Below are 25,851 nucleotides of genomic sequence, written 5' to 3'. Positions count from 1 at the left end.
AGGAGAGAAGGGGAGCGAGCTGCCCCCAGTCTCTCCCACACAGGAGATCCAGGGACCTAGAGCTGGGGGGACAGTCTGGGGGACAGTTCCGGGCCCTGCTCCACACAGCAGTCTCGACAGCAGCAGCCAGCCGCTGGCCCTACATGGGAAGAGAGAACAGAGTTGGCAGTAGAAGCAGACCCTCCACTCCAGCCTGGGTGCCTCTTCATAGACCACCCGTGCCCTTCCACAGAGTCCTGGTCCTTACCCCCAGTTGCTGGTGTCAGCAGCTCCCCGTGGCTCGCCGCCGGTCCCTGCCCCTCCTGGCTGGTGCCCAGCTGCAGCTTCCTCATGTGCCGTACCACAGCTGTGGCATTGAAGGCTTGCTGTGGGGCGAGGGGGGAGAAGGGACTTTTGAGAGAGTGGGAGATCATGGGGCAGGGTCTGGTGGGGGGATTCTTGTAGGGGTTCTGCTCTTTTCAAGTGTTAGTGATTGATCCTCTAAAACCACCTGAAATATCTGCAAGGCTTTATTAAATTATATTCAGCCATATTACATATTTACCCACATATATAAAAAGTATATATATAAACAGATATATAACTTTTTATATATGATTAATTCATATTCACATAATAGCAAACAAGAATTATGTGTCAGGCATCGTTCTAAGCACTTTACATAGTAATTCGTTTAATCCTCACAAAAGCCTTTGAGGTGAGCACATTGTCAGAGGAGGAAACTGAGGCACAGAGAGGTTAAGTAACTTGCCCAGGTATGTATATATCATTATTCAACGTATCCACCTAGATGTCCCCATATACCTCTCAAATTCACCATGTCCAAAACCAAAGTCATCCCCCCAAGACAAGTTCCTGGCCAGCCCTTGACATTTCTTCTCACCGCAACATCCATTCTGCCACCACTTCTTGTCAGTTCCACCTCCTAATCGACTCCTGGACCAACCACTGTTCTCTGTTCCTGTTGCCTCTGCTCTGGTCCAGCCCACACTGTCTCCTGCCTGCATCTCTGCCACATCCTCCTAAGGGGTCTCCCAGCCTTCACTCCATGCCCCTCTGCATCCTGAGAGCCCTTTCTAAAGGGCAAATTCCTGCTGAAAATCCTTCCAGGGCTCCTCAGCATTGTCAGGATCAAGTCAGAGCTCCACTGTGGCACTTGAGACCCTGAGCAGCCTGGCCCCCACAGCCCCTCCAGTCCAGCCATGCTTAGCACCGGCACTTCCTTGAATGGCCACACTCTTGCCCTTGGCCCTTTGTACATTGGTTCCTTCTGCCTTAGACATTATTCTACTGTGCCTGGCTAATTCCTACTCAGCTGTCAGGCCATCACCACCTTTATGCCCTTTCCAGGACCCTGTAGGTTGGATGTCTCCTTAAGAATTATATACTGTGGTCCCTCTAAACTTGGAGGTCAGGGACCCTCACTGGAATAGGTATCAGGGAGCACTGAGCGAATGAAAGGTTCTTCGGTAAGCCCTTGAGCAGTTACTGTGTGCCCATCTTGATGTTAGGTGTTGTGTAAGCTAAGGCATGGTTCAGGGTGGGGAGGAGTCCTGGGGAGGCTGGGACCCAGGACGAAGAATGTAGCTCACCTTCCACTTGCTCTTGGCAAAGTTCTTCTTGATCTGCTCACTCACTGACTGGTGAATATTCTTATCTAAAGCCGTATCTCCTGCAATCCTAGGGTAGGAATATGTGGAGGGTTGTCTGTGAAGGCAGAGGCAGGCCTGGGGGCCCAAGGCCCCACCCCAGTTCACAGCTCATGGGAGTTCTCACCATGGGTGCTGCAAGGCCTGCTCACAGGTGAACCTCTTCTCTGGGTCCTTCTCCATCAAGTGCCGGATGAAGTCTTTGGCTGAACCCCCAAGACAAAAGCAAAGACAGAAAGAACATGGCAGTGTCTGTTGACACCCCCAAAACAGAACCCACTCCCTCAGGTCTGGCCTGACATCCAAGCAAGACAAGAGGCCAGGTCTGTCCATGCACCACCCCGCCCCCCCGTTCTTTCTTTAAGCCCTCCAAGCACCCCAGCCTCCCAGCTCTCTCCTTTTTCCCTTAAGAAAAACTTGTTCTTATAAAAGATTCTATTCAGTGTATTCACACTGATGTATAAATGAGTGATAATGATTTCACAGGTTTGCCCCCTCCTAGGAGGCACAAAAGGACAGACGAAAACTTTTATGTGGTGTTTTAGGCATTAGGATGTCAGTGGGGGAGGTATTTTCAAAAATACTATGTTTGAAGACTGAATGAATGAATGCCTATAGGTTTCTCAAAGCAGGGCCAGGCAGAGGGAAGAACCCGGGGTGGGTGTCTCAAAGACAGCTTTTAGTCTGGGGCCGGGGAATTGACTGAAGGAAGGCAGTGAGGAAACCCCCAAAGCAGATGAGGAAGGCACCAGAGGTAGGGCCCAGGGGAAGAAGGCAAAGCCCCAAATACCAGAGTCAGAGATGTCGTCCCAGTAAGGAGAGTCAAACTCGTACTCGGCCTTCAAAATCTGTTCAAAGAGTTTGGCATCATTCTCGTCATAGAAGGGGGGGTAACCGCAGAGCCTGGGCAGGGAGAAACTCATCCTCATTTCCATTTTCAGTGTACCCATTGGCTCCGGGATGGAGCTTTGGGGCAGTCCCAGGGGTCAGGCAAGACCCACAGGAAGGAGTGCCCCCTTTTACAAAGGGGGCTGAGGGAATCTACCCCTCTCTGCCTTGTTCTCTTCTGTCCACCTCCACTTTCTGTTTTTTAACATGCCACTATCTTCCCTTCCTCAGGGCCTTTGCACTTGCTGTTCATGTCTGGCTCATTCACTTCATTCAGGATGCCACTCAAATGTCACCTAAGAGAGGCCTTCCCTGACCTTTTCATCTAAAATGGCTTCCACCCCCCCTCTCCCTACCCTGCTTCATTTTTCTTTATAGCACTTTTTACCACCTGACATTTTAGGGATTTATTTACTTGTTTACTTGTTTATTTACTTGTCTCTCCCCTACTAGCGTGTCTGCTCCCTGAGGGCAGGCACTTCGTTCTGTTCTGTGCTAAATCCCCAGTGCTTGGTGCAATGCCTGAAACATAGTATCTTTTGAATGAAGTAATATTAGTCATTAATTGGTAAACAAAAATGTGGATGGCAGGAAAGAAGAAGGAACAGAGGGGAGGAAGAGAGCAAAGTAGGGGAGAAGAGAACTCTGGAGCATACACCCCAATGGCCAAGCCCCCACTCACAGGATATAGGCGATGACTCCAATGGACCAGCAATCCACTGCCTTGCTGTAAGGCTTCTGGGCCAGGACCTCAGGAGCTATGGAGGGAAAAGGACATGGTGGTGACAAATCTCTGCCCTGCAGCTCCTGGTTCCTCCCCTGCCCATGGCCCCAGCCCAGGGCCCTCCGCACCCACGTATCCCGGGGTCCCGCAGGCTGTGGAGAGTACACTGCTGGGGTCCTCCATCTTGGAGAGGCCAAAGTCGGAGATCATGATCTTGGAGTCTTCATCCAGGCTGTAGTACAGCAGGTTCTCTGGCTTAGAGGGCAGGAGGGAGGGGAAGGGGCAGTCAGAGATGGCCAGAGGCTGGCAGAACCTCCTGTCCTCCCAAGTACCCCCTGCGAAACAGTGGGCCCCCAAAAGCCACTGTGGCTTCACAGCTGCTATCTTGGTTGGAGGTGCAAAAAACTAAAGGAAGTTATCAAGAAGATGAAAAATTCTAGTAAGGACGAGGGCCATGAAGATGTGGGAGGGAATTTCCTGGAAACCTCAGATACTTACTGTGAAACACTAAATAAATAATTTTTGAGCACCTACTGTGTGCTAGATCTTGTGGTAATGCTTGATTTCATGTCATCCTTATCACACCCCTACCAGCCCAGCCCAAATAATCCCACTTTACAGATGAGGACACTGATGCCTTGAGAGGAAAAGTGACTTGCCTGAGAACCTACAGTTAGGGAGTAACAGGGCCAGGATTCAAACTCAGATCTGTCTCACCCCAGATCTGGCCCTCTCTAGACTGGAACGAGAGGTACTACACAAGGTGAACCCCATCACAATCTCTGAGAAGTAGGATTTCAGATGTTTCTAGCTTTTTTCATTATGTTTTGCTCTCCCAAGTTTTCCACAAAGAGCAAGTGGAAATTTTATCAGAAAAAGACACAAGACATTATTTGGATAAAATGACAGAGTTCACCTTTGTGTCCTTTTGAGTGTCTGAACTGGAATGGGAGGAAGCAGTTTAGGGCTTAAAAGGTCCATTTTGCAGATGGGAAGCCAAGGCTCAGCAAAGGGGTGAAAGTTACCCAAGTGAGAAGTATGCAGAGCCCCACCCCTGGGTGCTCAAGCTCACCACACCCTCACACCTCACCTTGAGGTCCCGGTGTACAATGCCCAGATCGTGCAGATACTTGACAGCATCCAGCACCTGGAATATAAGGCGGCTGGCGTCCCGCTCTGTGTAGAAGCCTTTTTCCACAATGCGGTCAAACAGCTCTCCTCCTGACACCCTGCAGCAGAGAGCAGAGCAGTCTGACCAAGAGAGAAGCAGGGGGGCTCGGGAGGGGCAGCAGAGAGAGATGTGAGGAAGGGTTAGAGGCTGGGTTACTCACAGCTGCATAATGAGGTAGAGGTGACCCCCACTCTCATAGATGTCATCCAGGGCAACAATGTTGGGGTGCTTGATCCTGAATGGAGAAATGAGGTGGTTCAGAGCTGAGGACAGCTCAGCCACCTTCCCACCCTCACCTTGAAGGATCACCAGCTGAAAACCAAGGATCTGGATCCCAAAGGGAAAAGCTGACTTACCACAGTTGATTATAATGTGTTAGAAGGCAGGAGAGCACAAAGGTAAACACTAGACTCTGGCATCGGACAGACTTGGGTCCAAACTTGCCTATACTACGTGCTATTTGGGGACAAGTCTTTTCACCTCACAGTGCTGGATCAATACATGATTTTTAAATCTTTCTGTCTTGATAAGTCTGTCAGCCTGCATGAGACCAGGGGCTTTATCCTGCTCACCACTGTTCCTCCAGCACCTGGTACAGACTAGGTGCTCATGAATATTCATTGAATTGAGTGTAATGTCTCTGAGCCTCAGTTTCTTCATCTATAATATGAAGCCAATGATAGTACTTCCTTCAAAGAGTTGGGGTAAGGATCACATGAGATAATGCAGGCAAGGTAAGATGCTTGGCATAGTGCCCGGCACATAGTAAATGTTCAAAAATTCACCAATGATGGTGATTGAGCTTGATGGAAGATGGCTCTGCTGCACACTTACTTTGACCTTGGACAAGTCCTTTGCCTTCTCTGGGCTTCAATTCCCTCACCCCTACCACCAATAGTGGAAATGATCATTTTGTCCCTTCACAGGGTGGTTGGAAAGCTCAGGGAAGAGAATGAAGATTCTCTATAAGCTTTCTAGTGAGGCAGGAAGTTTCATGCCACGTGAGCAATTCTTAGACCAGGTGTTGATTTAGTCAGAAGGTCAGCACAGAGGCATTTCTGAACTTGCTGAGTGACTTATCATGTGGGAGAACCGGGGGTGGGTCTAGCGATAACACCAGCTGAGATATATAGGTTCAAGCCCTGTTCAAGGATTGACCTTTAGACCTGATTGATCAGATTAAACTTCTGTAAATAAGCAATGACATCTCAATCACATCTGTCATGTTAGCTATTGTGCCAGACACTTGAAATAAAGGGCCTCTGCTGCTCTCCACAACCTTGACAAGTGGAGATCATTACCCCATTTTATAAATGAGTAATTTGAGGCTCAGGTTAAATGATTTGCCCAAAGAAGGGGTCGGATGAGGATGGGAAGGGCCAGGGCAGGGTCAGCCTGGGCAGGGACAGGCTATGGCTCACGCACTTGTGCAGCACAGCAATCTCATTTTCCATGCTGCCCTCCTTGCCCTCCAGAGCCTTCTTGGCAATGCATTTGATGGCCACCAGCTTCTGAGTCCTTTTATCTTCTGCCAGGATTACCTCTGAGAAGGCCCCCCTGCAGGGAGAAGTATTCATGAGACAGGGAACTGGAACCCCAGTTTCCCTCCATCCCCTATGGGTTCTGTGACCACCTCTGGACCAAGGAGGTAGGATGAGACTCTCCGCATCATTCATTCATCCTCTAGCGCCAATCAGAGTAGTCTGTGCCCTGGCCCCAGTGATTAGGTCATGTGATGCAAGCCAGGTTATTGCACTTTGCAAATGTGGTGCTCTTTCCTGCTAAGCTGGTAGAATGTAAGCCTCAGGGTAATTAATGGTAGTCATCTTCTTACCACTTGGGGAGAACCTGTTTGAAAATGAAGCCAGCACAAAAGAAATCAGACCTGAGAAGTGGTCCAAGACAATTTCCTGATAACATCATGTGAGCCCCTGGATCCAGCCATGCCTGAAGTTTATACCCTGGACTTTTTCATTATGTGCATGATTGATTCCTTTTTCTGCTAAAGAAATTTGAGTCCTGGCTAATTTAATACCCTTTAGAACCTTAAAATACCAAAAGCATCACCTAGAAACTATTTATAAATGCAGAATCTCAGGTCCCACCTCAGACCTACTATGTTAGAATCTGCATTTTAACAAGATCCTTGAGTGATTTGTATGCTCACTGAAGTTTGAAAAGCAGTGCTTTACAATAGGCTCTTAGAAAGGAACAAATAAACTCAGTTGCACTGAAGTTCACTGATTAAGGACGGTTTACGTAAGTATTTTTTCTACAACTTTTTGGATAATAGGTCATAAGTCAAAGAAAAGCATCTCCCATGGTGAAATCTCAATCATCAGAATAACTAGTGACTGTGGTAGTCTCATTGCAGGTTTCCAGTCCTGTCCCTCTCCAATTGACCCTCCATACTGTGGTCAGAGTGACCATCTTGAATTGCAAACCTGCCAAAAAGTCTTAAATGTCTTCTTATGGCCTGCGGGGTAAAGTCCAGCCTCCATAGCTTGGCTTTCAAGGCCATGCATGACCTGTTCCCCTCTCTTCTCCAGCCTCTTCCACTCTTCCCCAGCTTCTGATTTTAAGCTCCACCTGACTCTACCCCTTTCCACATGTTTTGCATAGCCTTTGCTTATGCTATTCCTTCTGCCTGGGATGTCCTTTATCTCTGACAAGTACATTTCTACCCATCTTCCAGTACCCAGCTCTAATGCTCCCTACTCCAGAAAGTATTCCCCCAGGCAGAAGCCACTGCTCTCTCTGGGCTCTACAGAGTCCTCATTCCCTTCTTTAATTGGAGCCCAGCATGCACCTCGTTGGCATTTTCCATGTGTCTGTCTCCCTCACATGTTTGGGATCAACTTGAGGGCAGAGACCAGGTTTGAGTTATTTCTGGATTCCCAGCACCGAAAACAGAGCCATGCCCAGCTGTAGTTGCCAGACGTAGGCCAGAACTCCCAGCTCTTGGCAGCAAGTTGAATAAACTGATTCCTTCATTCTCCCCTACTTCCTTCTCTTCATGGGAACCCAGAGCTGTGGCAAGAGCAGCTCCTGTTCTATCCACTGTCAGCCAGAAGGGAAAAGCCAGTATCCGCCATGGCAAGGCTGCCATAGGGCTGGGCTATGGGAAACAGGAAGTAGTGAGCAACTGGCCAGAGGAAGCACCACCCTGGACTTAGCACCCCCAACCAGCCAGGCCCAAGAGTGAGGCCCTTCCCAGCCCCATCCCTCAGCTCAGGGACAACCCCCATTTTCTCCAGCCCTGAGACTCACGTTCCCAGAACATCACGGAAGTCGTAAATGTCCCTAATGTCCTCCGCTTGCTTCCAGCTGGGGCCTTCCACTGCCCCCGGCATGGCCCACTGCCCCCCGGCCACAGCCAGGGCTCCTGGAAAGGGAGGTGGAGGGAAAAGACTCAGTGGGGCCCAGACTTCCATGTGGGAACTTACTGGGAGCCCCATTCAATCATTCATCCTGCATCTATTCATCCTTTCATTCTTTTATGTAACAAAATCATTCAACAAACATTCATTCATTCACCAGTCATTTATTCATTTAGCAAATCCTTATGCCAGAGAAAAATCCTCCTTGGTGGCAGCAAAATCCTTTATTCAGCAAAGTCATTCACTCATTCATTCATTTATTCAGCTCACCTCCCAGTATCTCCCTCTCCAAATCCAAATATCCCTGGGGACCTTGGCCTCCAAGAGGACAGCAGAGAAGACCCCAGAACATAAAGCCCAGAAGGATGCCCCTGTCTGGAGAACCCCAATGTCCCAGCCCCACCCTGGGAATTGCTTGGGTGTCTCCGCTCCCTCCTCCTTCTCTCCCCCACCCCACCCACCCAGTCTCTAGGAAATTGGGCTTCCGGCTGCCTGGGCTTCCAGCAATATCTCAGCCAGGGTTTTAAATAGCTCCTTCTGCACTGTTGCCACGGCAACAGCAGCCACAGCTGGAACTCGCCAGGACTCCTATTTCCCCCCTCCCACCTGACTCCCTCTCTGGGTCTCAGCAGCCTGAGAAATGGTCCCACCCAGCCTGTCCCCTCCTAACTTCACCTGACCCTGATCCAGCCTATACCTTATTCTGGTGAGACCTCTGTCTTCAGGAGAGGGTGGGAGTTCTTTCTCCATTTATCAGATGGTGAATGCCGAAACAGAGGTCCAGAGTTTCCCAAATGACCCCTCCCTGGGGCCCCCAACTAAATTTTGCTGAGGGCAAAGATATTACAGGGTTCCTTCCTCTATTGGAAGGCTGTCCTCAGCTGCTCCTTCCAATACGCAGCCAGACTGGGTATTCAGAGAACACAGCCCCTCAATCCCATCCCAGGCCCCCACAAAAGGTGAGGCGGAAACAGCCCAGCACGCTGTGTGACCTCAGGGTGGGCACTTTCCTTCTCTCTTTCCTTTGCAGGACAATGTGGGGAAGGTGCCCTGACTAGAGTCCCTGGTGTGAGATCCTACTCCTTTGCTTGAACCTCCTTCCCACAGGGGCTTGGCCAGGTACACAGGGACTGTGGACGGTGGCAGGAGCTCAGTGCCAGCCACCTCTTCAGGAAATGAGACTTGATGATTAGCTCTAGAGGCAGAGTTTTGAAAACCATCTGGAGGCCTTGTACATACAACCCTCACAGTTCCATGCACATCCCTGCACGCAGACACACCACACCAAGCCCCACCCACACCCCTGAACCCAAACACCTGCCCACAGATCCAGCACAGTCCATACCCAGATACCCTGACACCTAATAATATATGTACACCCAGACGTTGGTACATATGTCCAAATACATGATCCCCCAGTCATCCTCACACCTAAACATCCCTCCCATAGGTCCCTCTCACACCTTGAAACACACATCTGTATATACCTAGACCAGATGATGCCCAGAAACAAAACACACACACATGCGACATCCAGGATTCACTCATGCCCTTCACCCTCCAGTCCCTATATACCCTAGAAGCTCCTGTACTGGAAACCAAACCCCAACAACTTACACACCTAACTGCAAACATCCTCAGTACACAATCATATACCCCATCCCCCACTCTTACAACCTTTTGAGATACCAGCCTGCACAACACCTGGGCACATATCTGCAACTAAAACAGATTCCCAGGCATCCCCACCCAAGAAGGATACACTTACACACCAGCACACGGCAACCCCGCATCTGATCCACAGGCTCCTACTAAGACATTAGCGCACCCCACCCAACACGGCCCCCACACATCTCTGCCTCCAAATGCCCATTCCTTCCACATTCAGGCCCAGCTGCTTGCACACACACACACACACACACACACACACACACACACACATCCCTGCCTTCCCCCATTATCCACTCAGTTCCCCACCTGCCCGCCTGGCACCTGCTGGGCCTGGGGCAGTGTGGTCGGGGGAAAGGGCCCACCCAGCCCTGCCCACCAGCCCTGCCCATCCAGAGTCCAGCCAGTCCCGACACCCCCTCAGCCTTGGGGGAGGGCATCCAGCGGCTGCGGGGTCCGGCCGCCCCTCCTAGGCGCCCAGGGGCGAAGGCGGGACGCCCCCCGGGCTGTACCTGCGGCTGCCCCGCCGCGGGGCTGGCTGCGAGGCCCGAGGTGGCTGCGGCTGAGCTCCCGCCGCCGAGCTCCAGTCCCGCCCGCGGTTCTCTCGCCCGGGCTCGGCTCGGGCTCAGCTGGCTCCCTCCGCCCGCCTGCGGCTCTGATGTCAGCGGAGGAGGAGCCTGCGGCGGAGGGACAAGGGACTCGGCTCCCGGCCTGGGGAAGGGGCGCGCGGGGGCCGAGGGGGGCCGAGGGGGGCCGAGGGGGGCCGAGGGGGGCCCTTCATAGGGGTCAAGTCCTCTGCGGGGCTCTTCCTGCCCCTCGTCTCTGGTAGGACTCCCATTTCACAGAAGGAACACCTGAGGCCCAAAGGGTTCTAAATCAGCAGGGGGTCGGCAGCAAAGCCGGATTCGAATCCAGGTCTGTCCGAGGCCAGGGGCTGGCCAGTTTCTCCCTGTCGCTCCGCGGAGTTTGCTTCAGACCCGCGTGGGAGCTCCCGCGGGCCGCGGCGGCTGCGTTGCCCCTCCCCTCTCTACCACTCCCACCCCCGGTGCCCAGAAGGCCATTAGACCCCTCCCAAGGGCTCAGGAGGTTGTTGAGGGTGGGGATGGGGGACTAGGGAAAGATTAGGTATTGAAGGGGATCGAGACAGCGGCAGGGTGGGGACCCCATTTGATGGGTGGAAAAAATAAGGCACGAGGTCCCTCGGCGGGGCAGAGCTGATGCCCCAGTTCCCTACTCCGGGGTGTGGTGCCCAGAGGGCCGGGGGCTAGGGAGGAAAGGGGGAGGAGAGGGAGTTAAATCGGGATGGTGGAGGAAGCCGGCCAAAGGGGACCAAAGCCCCACGTGACTGGGCCGGCGCCAGAGGCTGACCGCCGGCGGGAGGCGCGGCAGGCAGGCGGCCAAGGGACCTGGCCCAGGTCCTCTTGCGCAAGGCCTTCCTTGGGAAGAAATTCAGTGCGGAGTGAAGAAGGGGGAGCAACTCACGAGAAGTGGGAGTGGGGCTGGACTGTGACCAGCCAGGGGAGGCACTTTGCTTGGACCCCCACTGCTCCTGAATCACCCCTGGGCCTCTCCCCCTCCCTGGATTGCTGCATTGTCCAGCTGGAGATGGGGAGAAGACAACGCTTACCCCAACTCCGTTTCGACTGGCCTTTCCCCTCTTTATTTTCAGGACTGTGTCAGAGGGTGGTCAGTTTATTATGTCCAGGGTACAGATGAGAGAGGAAGATGGTTAAAGTTCCTAAAAAGTCTTTAGAGATACACTTTTCTGAGTCACACATAACCTGCCCGAGCCTCACGTTCTTCGTCTGGAATATGGTAATAGTGACGACTGACTCAGTTCTCCTGAGAATTCTGAGATAATGGATGTGAAGTGCCTGTAGGGATTCAAACTATGAGAGCTAGACTTAGTGTAAACTGGGGCTCAGAGAAGGGACCTGATTTGTCTAAGGACAGGGGGCTAAGGGACAATTTCCCTCCCCCAAATCTCAGTATCGCACACTGTCTAGTCCATGGAAAAACACACTTCATGCCCAGAGCTGAGCTCATGTCCCATCCCTACACCCACCCAATACGCCCGCTGAGCTGAGGTGGTCTCACCACAAATTCCTGTTTATCTTTTTAACATTCCCAAGATGATAAGGTGGACTCTGTCCTTCTGAGGACTTGTATAATTTCTATGCTCTGTTACACATTTTGTCTACTTTTAAGCATGTCTGAGGGCACTTATGCTTTCTTTTTTTCTAGCAAATTGTCTTTTTAAATTTTATTTTATTTTAATTTTTTTGTCACTGCCTTTGGTCACTTTTTTATTCAAAATTAGCTGTCCAAAGTGATTTGACTTTTATGGAATAAACAAATTTAAGTTTATGCCACAGGCTTCTTTTCTTCTGTGGTAGGTTTCTTTTCTGCAGGTTTCTTCTCAGCTGCTGGTTTCTTGGTAGCTGCAGCCTTTTTTCCCCCCACCAAAGGCTTCTTCTGCTTCTTAATGCCAACAGCCTTCTTTCCTTTCTTCCCTACCACAGGCTTCTTGCCTGGAGCCCCCTTCTCATCTGATTTGGCTTCTAGCACTGCTGCTGCTTTATCCACCTGGAGCTTGTGGTTCTTGGACTGGCGAAGAATGGTGTTCAGGCTCATGGTCTTTGCATATGGGTTTAGCTTCAACATGATTCTCAGGTTTTTCAGTGGATTCTTCTTCAGGACTCTGCAATGAATCTTCTTGTATGGTGCTCTGGGCTTTTCAAGATTCTGCTAAGGTCTGTATTGAGCATCTTGTGCATGGGAGTGTTGTAGTTACTCTTGAGGGAGGCAGCTTTACACCATGTGCCATACAGCTCATCTAACTTGCGGAAAGCACTTTCAGTCCAAATGCAGAAGGGGCCCACATGCCCACCAGGAGCAAGTTTCAAAATGTTCAGTTTGCTTACATTAAGCAGAGTAATTCCAGGGATGTTCCTGAAGGCTTTGATGATACTGTGTCCTCATTATAGATGATGCAAGGACCCCTGCGCTGGATACGATGACGGTTTCTCATTTTGCCCTTGCCAGCTCTCATTGGCTGTGAGGCATAGACCTTTTTAATGTAATTCCAGGCCTTAAGTTTCTTAAGAAGCAAAACAGCCTCCTTGATTTTCCTGTAGCCTTCGACTTTATTTTCAACCACCAAAGGAAGTTCAGGAACTTCCTCAATACGATGACCTTTAGACATGACCAGTGCTGGTAAGGCCGAAGCAGCCAAGGCAGAGCAGATGGCATATTGTTTCTGTGTTGTGTTCATCCTGTGGTGCCAACGGGGCCAGGTTTTGGTTGGTGCAAACATGCGGCCCCCACGACACGTATTTCCAAAAGCACCCCGGCCAGAACGATGAGTTCCACCACCTCAGATGCTGGGAATTCAAGCCACAGCTGTGCCAGTACCCCAAGACTCGGCACTGGTCTGATGACCTGCCAGTTCACTGACAGCATAGGGCTGTCTATTGTTTTTGCGCAAGTTCGTGTGAACGAAGTTCACAATATCTGGTCGAATGGGAGCCTTGAACACAGCAGGTAAAGTAACATTTTTGCCAGATGTTTCCCCCTTTCGGAGTACACAGATATCAGTAGATGAGCACGCGCCATGGCAGGGAGAGGAAAAGATCACACTCCTCTCTACCTGGCGGCTCCCACAGGAAAAGCCAAATTGTCTTTTTTTTAAAGATTTTTTAAAAATTGATTTTAGAGAGGCAGCTTGGCTCCATGGTTGAGCATCCACCTATGATCCAGGAGACGGAGGTTCGATTCCTGATCAGGGCACATGCCCAGGTTTCAGGCTTGATCCCCAGTAGGGGCATGCAGGAGGTAAGCTGATCAATGACTCTCTCTTATCTGTGATGTTTCTTTCCCTCTCCCTTCCTCTCTCTCAAATCAATAAATACATGTCAGGACCCAGCCTGAAAAACGAACAAACCTGAGTTCGAGCGGTGGGAATGAAAGAGACAAACAAAGTTATGGGATCAGGAGGACTGCCCTCTAATGAGGAGCAGCACCAAATGGCTTCAATGCCTTTATTATATAGTAAGTAACAAACAAGTGATAATGCGGTGAGGGTGATACAAACTAGTTCCTTCAAAGCTGCATAAACACTCTTTCAGAATAAACATTCTGCCTCCTCCGTGAGCCCAGACCTTGGTGATATCTTTGTCTCGGCTCCTCATGGGAACTTGTGGGGAGGGTCTAGTCCTTGACTTCAGACCCTCAGATGATGTGGACCATGTCCAGACACATCACTGGCTCCCAACAAAGACATATTAAAAAAAAAAATTTATTTTACAGAGAGAGGAACAGGGAGAGAGAATCAATGTGAGAGAGAAATATCAACTGGCTGTCTTTCATATGCACTCCAACTGGGGATCAAACCCCCAACCTGGATATGTGCGCTGACTGGGAATCAAACTTGCCATCTTTTGGTGCACAGGACTACATTTTTGAGCCACACTGCCTAGGGCTGTCTTTTTTTTTTTTTTCATTTTTAAAATTTATTTGACCTTCAATTCTAAATGATAGCTTTGCTGGGTAGAGTGATCTTGGTTGTAGTTCCATCTTTATTGTTGAGAGTATTACAGGTGTCCCATTTTTCCCCCCGATTGACCCCCTCTACTTCACTCCCAGGCCTTCACCCCGTTAACTGTGTCCATGGGTTATGCATATATGCATATAACTTCTTTGGTTAATCTCTTCCCACCCTCCACCCCCCTTCCCTCTTTTATCTGAAATATGATCGTCTGTTGCATGCGTCAATGTCGCTGGATCTATTTAGTTCATCAGATTCTTTTGTTCATTAGCTTCTTAAAGAAGACCCTTCAACTTTTCCTGTAGTGCTGTTCTGGTGGTGATGAACTCCTTCAGCTTTTTCTTATCTGTGAAGCTCTTTATTTGACCTTCAATTCTAAATGATAGTTTTGCTGGGTAGAGCAATCTTGGTTGTAGTTCCATGTTTTTCATCACTTTGAATATTTCTTGCCACTCCCTTCTGGCCTGCAAGGTTTCTGTTGAGAAATCAGCTGACAGTCGTATGGGTGCTCCCTCGTAGGTAACTAATTGCTTTTCTCTTGCTGCTTTTAAGATTCTCTCTTTGTCTTTAACCTTTGGCATTTTAATTATGATGTGTCTTGCTGTGGGCCTCTTTGGGTTCCTCTTGTTTGGGACCCTCCGTGCTTCCTGGACTTGTAAGTCGATTTCTTTCCCCACATAGGGGACGTTTTCTGTAATTATTTTTTCAAATAGGTTTTCAATTTTTTGCTCTCTTTCTTCCCCTTCTGGCACCCCAATAATATGAATGTGGGGCCTCTTGAAGTTGTCCCAGAGGCTCCTTATACTATTTTTATATTTCTGGATTCTTTTTTCTTTTTGCTCTTTTGGTTGGGTGTTTTTTGTTTCCTCATGTTTCAAATTGCTGATTTGATTCTCAGCATCCTCTACTCTACTGTTGATTCCCTATAAATTATTCTTCATTTCAGTTCGTGTAGCCTTCATTTCAAATTGGTACTTTATTTTGTTATTGGTTTTCTCAGTTATTTTCCTAATAGCCTGGTTAAACATGCTTATAAACAAAATTCTGAATTCTGTATCTGTTAGCTTGCTTGGATCTATTTCATTTAGTTCCTCTTCTAGAGATTTCTTCTGCTCTTTCCTTTGTGACATGTTTCTTTGCCTCCCCATTTTGGCTGCTTCCAGGTGTTTGTTTCTATGTATTAGGTAGAGTTGCTATGTGTCCTGGAATTGGTAGAGTGGCTTTGTGTATTAGGTGTCCTATAGGGCCTAGTGGCTCAGCCTCTCCAGTGACCTGAGCTGGGCCTTCTAGGTGCTCCCCTGTGTGGGCTGTGTGCACTGTCCTGTTGTAGTTGAGCCTTGGTTGCTGTTGGCATCACTGGGAGGAACTGACCCTGCAGCCAATCAGCTGTGAGGACCAAAGAGCTGCTGTGCTGGAGACACCCCTATGGATCAGGATTTACTTCAGTGGAGCTTTGGTGTTCACCAAGTGTGCCCCTTGAGTGTGCCACTCGTGGATGTGGTAGGGCTGTAATCCAGCGTGGTCGAGTCTAACCACCAGATACACTGTCTCTGGGGCCTCCCAGGAGGTGCAAAGTCAGCCTCTGCCAGTGCCTTGCCCAGGGCCACCCAGCCTGAGCTACACAGCAAACTGTAGTTGGCTGCTACTTGTGCTGGGCTTGGTGTTGTCCAGGAGAGGCCCAGCTATGAGCCAATGCAGGCTGCTGCTAGTGCCAGGCCTGGGGCCCCTTATCAAGCCATATGGGGTCCCCTGCTGCTTGTTTGAGAGATTTTAGGAAAGTCCTAAGCATGAGGCTTGAGAGGCCACTGCATAGAAAAGCCCCTGGAAATGGCCTGGATGAGCTGCAGGTGGGGAGGGGCGGGGCCTCCGGGAATCACGGGGCGGGGCCAAAGGTGTGAGTCAGGTGCTGGCGATTCAAACATGGCGCCTGCCTGCTGGCTGTGTGCAGGGAGGACTCGCCAAAGGAGCCATGGCCTCTGCCAGCCCTTCTGCCTGGGAGAAAGCTGCCCTGCCAGCTCTCGCCCCGATTCCAGGCAGGTTAGTTCCTCCCCGAGTGTCCCAGGTTCCCTTCAAGCTGCTGCCCGGTGCTGGGCTCAGAGGCAGCGGGTCTGAATGAGTCTGTGCCGGGCCCTTTAAGAGGAGCTGCTGGGGCTCCCACAGCCTCCGAGACCCTCAGCCACAGTCCCTGCTGGTTTCACAGCCCGGAGTTGTGGGGACGTCTCTTCCTGGCCTGGAGCCCTGGGCTGGGCCCTGCTGTGGGGCTGGGACCCCTCACTCCTCTGGGAAACCTCTGCCACCGAGATGTCCCTCCCGGGTTTAGCCTGTGGCACCGGCACCGGGTGTGGGCCTGAGGCTGCGCCTCCAGGATTCAGCCCCGATCCGCCCGAGTCTCTGCCCCTCCTCCCGGTCTCGGTGCTTCTTCAGTTCCCTGGTTGTAGGGCTTCTGTGCAGCCAGGTTTCAGGAGGTTCTGAGTGATGGTTGTTCTGTATTTTAGTTGTAATTTTGATGTGGTTGTGGAGGTGGCGGGTTTAGCTGTTCCCTATGCTGCCATCTTGTTTCTCCTCTTTTTTGCGTTTTAAAAATATTTCTACTAAATAAGTTGAAAGGTTAAGGTTGGTGCAGGCAGGCTAAATAGCCATCTCAGATAGTGGATAAAGAATAATTGAATTTATTTAAGGAAAGGGGGATAGGAGATGGGGGACATCCAAAGGGAAAATCTATGCAGCACAGAGTCAAAGGGTATTGGGTCCATGATGGCAGCAAGAATAAACTTGGGACCGTGAAACAAGGAAGGTGCATGGAAGAAGTAACTGGAGAGCCTAGGCTGGGCTGCTTTGGCTCACAGAGAGGTCAAAGAGCAAGAAGGGGCCTCGGAGGCAGGTTCAGGGGGTAAGCCTGGGACAAGCTGCTGCTGCCCATTGCTCCCCTGGTTGCAAGTCTCATGGGGTCCCCTCTCCTCTGAGGAAAGAAAGGATGTGAAGATGGCAGTGGTGTGTTGGAGGAGTGTCTCAATAGAATATTCATCACCTTTCCAGGTGTGCTCTTTCAGGATCAAGGTCTGCACTGATTGGTTGGTGCCAGGGCAGGAGATCATTAGTCAATGTAGCTGGTCCTGAGGCAGCCAAGGGTGCCACTTGTCTGGTTTTGCCCCTTTTCTGGGCCTGGAGCTGAAGTATCACTGAGGCCTAGATGTTATCTTTAGGGAGGAAACACTCAGGGGGTCTAAACCGCTCAGGGGGTCTAAACCGCATGACCAGTGATATGCTGGGGGAGGATAGGTTACCCTGGGGACAAGAATCTTGTTTTCCCAGTTTTGCCCTTTGCTAGGCATCTGGGGCTTCCTGCCTTGGTGAGTTTCTGTACTCCAATTTCTGTACCTGGGTTTCTGTACATGGCCCATCTAACACAAGTAATAAATTCAAGAAAATTACATAAAATACTAAAAACACACACAAGACCATTTTTGCCACTGATTAGATGCCTTCACTTGCCAAGTAACAGAATCTCAATCTAAGCCAGTTTCATCAAAGAGGAACCTATGGTTCACAATAGCTGACGCAAGATGGAAGGAAAAACACCAGGGATCAAGGTCTTGGAGACTGGAACTGGAGACACAGTACTCATAGGATTTGCTTTCTCTCATCTCTACTTGTCTCCACATCTCCTTGCACATTGGCTTCCTTTCTTCTGCAGAATGATCTCTACCTGGCAGGAAACATGTGAGGCAGCCCCAGCTTTCCAAATGAACCAGCAGAAGGAGAGCAATATACTCAGGGGAGAACTCTCTGATGGGTTCTGCTGGAGTGACATGCCTACCCCTTGGCCCTAAAAACTGTTGCCAGAGGAACGAGGTACTATATTGGACAAATGTACTGTCATGGGCAGCCACACTAGTGTCACAAGGAATGAAGAGGGATAACCTGCCCAAAGGAAATAGGGGTGCTGGGCAGGCATGAGTAACAAATTGATCCCAGCCCTGTTCAAGTCAATCAGAAATATCCAGCGTTAATATTTTGGGGTGCTTATTCTTTTGGACTTTTGGGGATGCATATACACATACACATTACTTCCTACAGCCTCCCTCCTCCCAACAAGCATATTTCAAAAGCATATTTCAAAAAGTGAGTCAAGGAAAGTCAAATTTATGAAAAGAAAATGGAAATACTCCTCTTCTCTCCTTTGCTATTAAAAAGATGGCAAAGCAACTCAGGCATCTCCATCAATTCTTGTACCTGACAGAAAATCAGCCTTTGGAGGAGTGAAAATGGAAGAAATCACAAAGAAAAGATGGACAGGTTTATAAAACATTAAAACATTCTTTTAATTTCTGTTGCTGGAAACAAACCAAAAAACCCATACACTACTCCAAAATCGTGGCCAACAAACAGTAAAAGGCAAACTTCAGACTGGGAAATGTTTTACAGGCAATGGGTTAATATTTCTATTTAGTAAAGAACATGTAAAATTGGTAACGAACAAACTAAGAAGCCAATAAATGGTCAAAGGAAATAGATGAAACAATAAACAGGGAACAATTTATATCTCACAAGTAATCAAAGTACAAACTAAAAGAGCTCATTTATAGCCTTTCAAACCTGAAGTTTGAAAAACTGGTAACACCAAAGTCTGGTGTTAGTGTGAATAATGAATACTTCTACATTTCTGGTGAGAAAATTACTTGCTGAAAATCTTTTAAAAAGCAATTTGGCGGGGGTGGTGGTTGGGGGAAGCTGGGTGGGGAGGGTGGAGAGATTGAGAAAAAAAGAAAAAACCTCATGGGCACAGATAACAGTGTGGTGGTTGCAGGTGGTGTGGAGGGGAAGTAGGTGGAGGAGGGTATAAATGGTGATGGATGGAGACTTGACTTGGGGTGGTGAACACACAATACAGAGTACAGATGATGTGTTGTAGAATTGTGCATCTGAAACCTGTATAATTTTGTTAACTAGTATCACCCCAATAAATTCAATAAAAAGGGGAAAAAAAGCAATTTGGCAATATTCATCAAAGGCTTAAATAATGTCCAGGCCTTTTTGACCCAGGAATTCCTCTTCTGGGAATCAGTTTCAAGAAAATAAACCTGAATTAGGACAAAGCTTTCTGCTCCAAGATGTTTGAAGAAATATTTTTGGTGGGTGTGTATTGCAATATGGTGTTCAATTATTTAAATTATATTTAAACAACAAGAAGAAAGAAATAAAATGGATTTGAATGTCATATCCATCACATCTTTTTTCTCCTACTGTTGAAACAGTCATAGCACATTAAAAGACATTTGGAGCCAGGCCAGTGTGGCTTAGTTGGTTGAGCATCAACCCATGAACCAAGAGGTCACTGATTCGATTCCCAGTCAGGGTGCATGCCCGGGTTGTGGGCTCTATCCCCAGTAGGGAGCATGCAGGAGGCAGCCAATCTATAATGCTTCTCATCAGTGTTTCTCTCTCTCTCTTCCTCTCTCTCTCAAAATCAGTAAAAAAAAAGACATTTGGAGTCAAACATACCTGGACTCAAACTCTACTTCCACCCCTTACCAGCTGTGGGATCTTGGGTAAATCATTTCACTGTTCTGAGCCTGCTTTTTTGTCTTTAACATGGCATAATCATACTGATAAACATACCTACTTTGTAGAACAATTTTGAAAATGAGACAGTGCCTCATTTTCAAAGTGCCTTTCACCCAGTAGGCTAGTTCCCTTCCTGTCATTTGGGTTCCCAGGAAGTCCCTGGTACATAGTAGATGCTTAATAAGAAATGAGACAGAAGAGTTCTCTACTCCTTTCTAGGCATCAGCTGTCCTAGGACAATTGCTTGTAATCTAATTTCTTCTTCCATTCTTGAAGCCCCACATGTTGTAGTCAAGCTCTGAATTTTGGGTTTTCCTCCTGCCTTCATGGTGTCTACCCCTACTTCTTACCTTATCAGGAGCAGCCCATCTTAAGAGGCTCAGAGATCCTTCCAATATTTACCAGATCTCACTGATCTCTCTTGGCTAATACAAGCCTATTTTGGAGGAATGATTCATGTGCTTTTCTCTGATTCTCAACCCATAGTACCTTTAATTTTGTATGTGGTAGTGCTGGCAGGCCCAGAGAGGGACAGTTAGAAGAGGGCCTCTAGAGTCTAAGACTCAGCTTACAAAACTGGCTCACCACCAGTTATCTGATCTGATCCTTCCTCTTTCTGTATCCTAGTTTCCTCATCTGTAAAATAAGGGTAATAGTATTACCTGCTCTTACATAGGGTTGTTGAGGGGACCAAATGAGAGAATTCATATAAAGGGCTTGGTACCATTCTAGCTTGGTCCCTTGCAGAATCATCCCCCAGAGCTATGTTTTAACAACATGCTCTGAGTTTTCATCAAAAGTTGTGAAAAGAAGTCACACGTGAAACTCACTTTCCATTTGCTGTCAAACTTATGGAGAATATTATCAATATGTGACTTCAGTTGAGAAATTTCTCTGGCATAAAAAATTATTGGAATTTTTGCCAGGAAAACTGGGAGATGCCATCGCCTTTGATATCAGACCTTCCGAGACTAATTCATCTTATTTCTATTTTGGCTTGGCTTCCAGGAAGCTTAGAGCTAAATCTGATGTTTAATAATCCCTATGGGCTTAACTTTGTATTTGTATTTTATGAAATTTATTGTACACATCCTTAATTTTAAGCTTTCTCAAGTTCTTTTGAGAGAGAGGAGGGAGAGGGAGAAGGAGAGGGAAAGGGAGGGGGAGGGGAGAGCAAGGGAGAAAGAAAGGGAAAGAACAAAAGAAGGGAAGGAAGTAGGTATAGTTTGAAAAGTGTGCTTGGCCTGCCAAATGCTCACTGTATCAGCTAGACTATAGGTTTGGTTTCCCTAACAGACACCCAAAATAATTGTGACTTAAATAAAATGAAAGTGTATAACAATCAGGCCACAAGCAGTCCCAGGCTGGTATGAAGACTCCAAGGTAAGAGGGATCCTGGCTTCTTATCTTGTTGCTCCCCTGGTCCTAGGGTGTTTGTTGTCTTTGACCACATGTTTCAAGGTGGTTACCCACCATGCTTCATTCCAGCCAGGGGCAAATGGGGACATGGAGGGCACACTCCTTGGGACTCATAATCTCATAGTTACACACATCTCTTTCTCTTACATCACATGATTACACCCAAGTGCAAGGGAAGCTGGGATATTTAGTTTTTCAGAGGCATATGTCCAACTAAAAATCAGATTTTGGAGGACATATACCAGTTTCTGCCACATCCCCTGTCTAGATGTATTTCTTTGCACATGATTGTACTCCCATCTGCCCCAATTTCACCCTCAATCCCTCTAATCAGTCCAGCCTCCATGCTGCTATCAGAAGTGTTTTCTGATTCAGAGAGCTATTATGGCATTCCCCTGCTCACAAATCACCCCGGCTCTCTACTACCTAGAAAAGTGATTCTCTCACCCGGCTGGGCATGGCTCAGTGGTTGAGCATCGGCCTAGGGTCCAGAAGATTGAGGTTCGATATGTGGTCAGGGCACATGCCAGGGTTGTGGCTTGATCCCCAGTTAGGGGCGTGCAGGAGGCAGCTGATCAATGACTCTCATCATTGATGTTTCTATCTCTCCCTCTCCCTTCCTCTCTCTGAAATCAATAAAGATATATTAAAAAAAAAGAAAAGTGATTCTCAAACATTAATATGTGTCAGGAATCACCTGAAGGGCATATTAAAACAGAGAGGGCTGGGCCCCACCCACAGAATTTCTGATTCAATAGGTCTGGGACCTAAGAATTTGTGTCTTTATTAGGTTCCCAGGTGATGCTACTGGTCCAGAGATCACATTTATTTTTTTTAAAAATATATCTTTATTGATTTCAGAGAGAGGAAAGGAGAGGGAGAGAGAGATAGAAACATCAATGATGAGAGAGTCATTGATGGAGCCCACAACCCGGGCATGTGCCCTGACCGGGATTCGAGCCCTGATCGCCTGGATCCCAGGTCGTCGCTCAACTGCTGAGCCACGCCCTGGCTAGGCCAGAGATCACATTTTGAGAACCACTGACCTAAAAAATAAAGCCCATGCTTCTCGCCTTGGCCCGTGTGGCTCATTTGGTTGGTTGAGCGTCATCCCACACACCAAAGGTCACCAGTTTGATTCCTGGTCAGGGCACATGCCTGGGTTGTGGGCTCGGTCCCCAGTGGGGGGTGTGCAGGAAGCAGCCCATGGATGTTTCTCTCTCACATCGATGTTTTTTTTCCTCTCTCTCCCTTCCTCTCTTTCTGAAAATCAATAAAAACACATATTTTTAAAAAACTGCCCATGCTTCTTAATCTGCCATTCACAACCTGTCCCAGCCTGGTCTCAACCTACTTTCCAGCTTCATCTCTTATCCTTCCCCTCCCCCTCCCCTCAGGGCTCCAATCACACTGAAGCTTTCATCTCTCTCTAAGCAGACCAGCCGTTCACACCTCTGTGCCTTGCTGTTCCTTTTGTCTGGAATGTCTGCTGCCCTGACACCTTCCTTTCCACATCCTCCCTGACGCCTTTGATGTCCCTGCAGATTTTGTACATTCTTCTGTTATTGCTCTTATTGCCTTGTGTTTTTGTCTCCCCAGCTGTCCTCCCATATCTGGAGCCTTAGTCACCTACCTAGCTCTCGGCCATAGCAACAGGGTCACTGAGTGAGGAAACAAAAGTGTGAATGTGGAAATGAAGGCAAGTAGATGGAGTGACTAAATGAACTAGAGAATGAAGAGATGAAATGAAGAGTTAATACACAAAGAGTGAGTCATGGTCCATTTGTGCCTGGTTATCTCCATTGAGTCCTGAGCCCCAGATAAGGAATTTACTCTCTGACCAGGTTTCCACAAAATTCCAAGTTCTAGCCATCTCTCCCCCTCCCCCCCTTTTTAAAAAATATATCTTTATTGACTTCAGAGAGAGGAAGGGAGAGGGAGAGAGAGAGAGAAACATCAATGATGAGAGAGTCACTGATTGGCTGCCTCCTGCAGGCCCCTGAATGGGGATCGAGTCCGAAACCCAGTCATGTGCCCTGACCAGGAATCAAACCACCATCTCCTGGATCCTAGGTCAATGCTCAGCTGCTGAGCGACGCACGGCTGGGCTCTCCCTTCTTAGCAGGAGCCACCTGGGACCCAAAATCCACTGAGTTGGTCCTCCCTAGTGTTCAGGAGTTGCCTGGGGCCGGGGACCCACACTGGGTGATGTTTCAGCTCAGGGCTTAACCTCCATTCAGAGAACCACCCTTGTTCTCTGTCACCTGGTGTTTCTGAAAGTCTGTAATACATTTGGGACTCTGGAGAAGCAATGACAGGTGGATGCCTTTCAGGGCCAAGGCTTTTTGTCCAATCTAGTGATAAGGTGTCAGGATTGTTTCAAATTAAAATTGGAGCCTTGAGATGCTGGAACTAATCTCCCCCCTCCTCCCAGGGAACCTAGCTTCCTCCAAACCCATAAAGGCTCCAGCGGACATGAATATGGCCATAAGAAGGAACTTCTTGTCCCACTGTGGTTGTCAACTCTGTCAGGGATGGTGCAACCTGGGGCTGGTAACTGTTACTGCGCTAAGGCTGTATAGCCCCAGAAGGCAGTGCACCTCTTTGAGCCTTAGTCTCCTCTTCTGTAGGGTGGGATAAACTCACCTATAGGTGTGTGGTGAGCATCAAATAGAACATGGGAGTAAATTTTATTAACCAATGTCACCCCAATAAATTTAATTTAAAAAAAGATATGGGAGTAAAGGGCCCAGCACAGTACCAGGCAAGTAGTAGGTGTGCAACATACATAACTACAGTTCTCACAATTGATACTTAAAAGTGACTTTTCCCTAATGAATCTGGCCCAGTCAGTCTTCTAGGGTTCTTCCTTCTACAATAATGTGTTCAGTGATAGGGATATGCTCTGAGAAATGTGTCGTAGGGTGATTTTGTTGTTGTGTGAACATCATATAGTGCTCTTACACATACCTAGGTGGTATAGCCTACTACACACCTAGGCTAGATGGTCTGGCCTGTTGCTCCTAGGCTACAAACCTATATAGCATGTTACTGAATTCTGTAGGCAATCTTAACACAATGGTAAGTGTATATACACAAAGAAATGGTACAGTAAGAATCTGATATAAAAGATTTTTTAAATGGTATACATGTATAAGGCACTTACCATGAATGGAGCTTGCAGGACTGGAAGTTGCTCTGGGTGAGTCAGTGAGTGAGTAGTAAGTGAATGTGAAGGCCTAGGACACTACTATACACTACTGTAACTTTCTAAACACTGTACAATTAGGCTACACTGAATTTATAAAAAAATGCTCCTCTTTCTTCAATAATAAATTAACCTTAGCTTACTGTAACTTTTCTATTTTACAAACTTTTTAATTTTTTTAACTTGACATGTAATAATGCTTAGCTTAAAACACAAACACATTGTATAGCTGTACAAAAGTATTTTTTCTTTCTAATTTTATGAGATTTTTCTAGTTAAAAATATTTTTAAACTTTTTAGTTTTATTTTTATAATTTAAAAAAATTGATTTTAGAGACAGAGGAAAGGAGAGGGGGAGAGAGATAGAGAGAAACATTAATGTAAAAGTGAAACCAATGGTTGCCTCCAAGCTGCACAAGTCCCCACCGGGGACTGAACTGGAAACCCTGGCATGTGCCCTGAGAATCAAACCTATGACCTTTTGGTGCACAGGATGATGCCCCAACCAACTGAACCACACTAGCCAGGGCTATTTTTAAACTCTTTTAACTTTTTTATTAAGAACTAGGACACTAACACACACATTAGCCTAGGCCTACAGAGAGTCAGGATCACCAATATCACTGTTTTCCACTTCCACATCTTGTCCCACTGGAAAGTCTTCAGAAGCAATAATATGCATGGAGTTGTCATCTCCTATGATCACAATGTCTTCTTTCATAATACCTCCCGAAGGACCTGCCTGAGGCTCTTGAAGAGGTATCACTCCTTTCAGAAATATGTTCATGGTAGTTTACTTGGTTTCTTTTTTTAAAATTTTATTTATTGATTTTAGAGAGAGGAAGAGAGAAACATCTATTTCTTGTTCCACTTATTTATGCATTCATTTGTTGATTCTTGTATGTATCCTGACCAGAGATCAAACCTCCAATCTTGGTGTATTGGGACAATACACTAACCAACTGAGCTACCTGGCCAGGGCCTGCCTGCTTGCCTCCCTCCCTACCTTTTTAAAACATAGATTTTCTTGTAAGCAAATAGTGCATCATGAACATTCCTCTCTATTAATGGAAACCTTTTGGTTTTGGGGTCCATGTTTTCAAGGTTTTTAATGAGCTTGTTGAGGTCTGCAAACGCTTCTGCTAAACCTTCCACTGTGAATTTTCTTGGGGGTTCTTCTTATGGGACTGTCATATATGCAGTACATTGTTGGTCAAAATGCAGTGTATGACTATATTTATAATATCTACTTCCCCTTTCTTACAATTCTACCTAATTTGGAGGCCTCAGGTCCCATCCTACCTCCTCTGTAAAACTGTCAGTGTTCCTGGAACTCTACCAATGATGCCTACCATTCTAATGATATGGCCTAATGAACATGGAAGTGAGTGGTTAATTAAGAACAGAGGGTCTGCAAGCAGGACTGCCATGTATGGCTGCACAGATTGTGTACTGCCCAAGCCTAGGAGTACCATTCACATAGGCTATAGGAAAGTGGGGCCCCAATGTGCTGTGTAATAAAGAGCCTCTGTCTGCAAGTCAGATGAATTAAGTTTGAATTGTGGCCCCACCACTTATCAATTTGACCAAACAAGGTCCGTGACCTCCCAAAACTCAGTTTCCTCATCTGTGA

General features: G+C 47.7%; 1 protein-coding gene and 1 pseudogene across 1 annotated transcript; both read right to left on the bottom strand.

Moving 5' to 3' along the window:
- Positions 1–50: 50 nt before the first annotated feature.
- CAMK1 (calcium/calmodulin dependent protein kinase I) lies at positions 51–7,804 on the bottom strand. The gene is made up of 11 exons (XM_016209952.2): positions 7,703–7,804; positions 5,858–5,989; positions 4,593–4,667; positions 4,352–4,490; positions 3,390–3,516; positions 3,220–3,295; positions 2,440–2,552; positions 1,777–1,855; positions 1,593–1,680; positions 248–365; positions 51–139 (listed from the first exon to the last, which is right to left on the bottom strand). The coding sequence occupies exons 1-11, from the start codon at positions 7,783–7,785 to the stop codon at positions 57–59; spliced, it is 1,113 nt and encodes a 370-aa protein (XP_016065438.1). The 5' UTR covers positions 7,786–7,804; the 3' UTR covers positions 51–56.
- A 4,024-nt stretch (positions 7,805–11,828) lies between these two features.
- On the bottom strand, positions 11,829–13,095 carry LOC107534777 (large ribosomal subunit protein uL4 pseudogene; annotated as a pseudogene).
- Positions 13,096–25,851: the final 12,756 nt, after the last annotated feature.

Source organism: Miniopterus natalensis, chromosome 15 (assembly GCF_054644295.1).
Source record: "Miniopterus natalensis isolate mMinNat1 chromosome 15, mMinNat1.hap1, whole genome shotgun sequence".
NCBI classification, from domain to species: domain Eukaryota; kingdom Metazoa; phylum Chordata; class Mammalia; order Chiroptera; family Miniopteridae; genus Miniopterus; species Miniopterus natalensis.
Note: the sequence above shows the minus strand (reverse complement) of the source record. Positions and strands in the feature narration are given on the sequence as shown.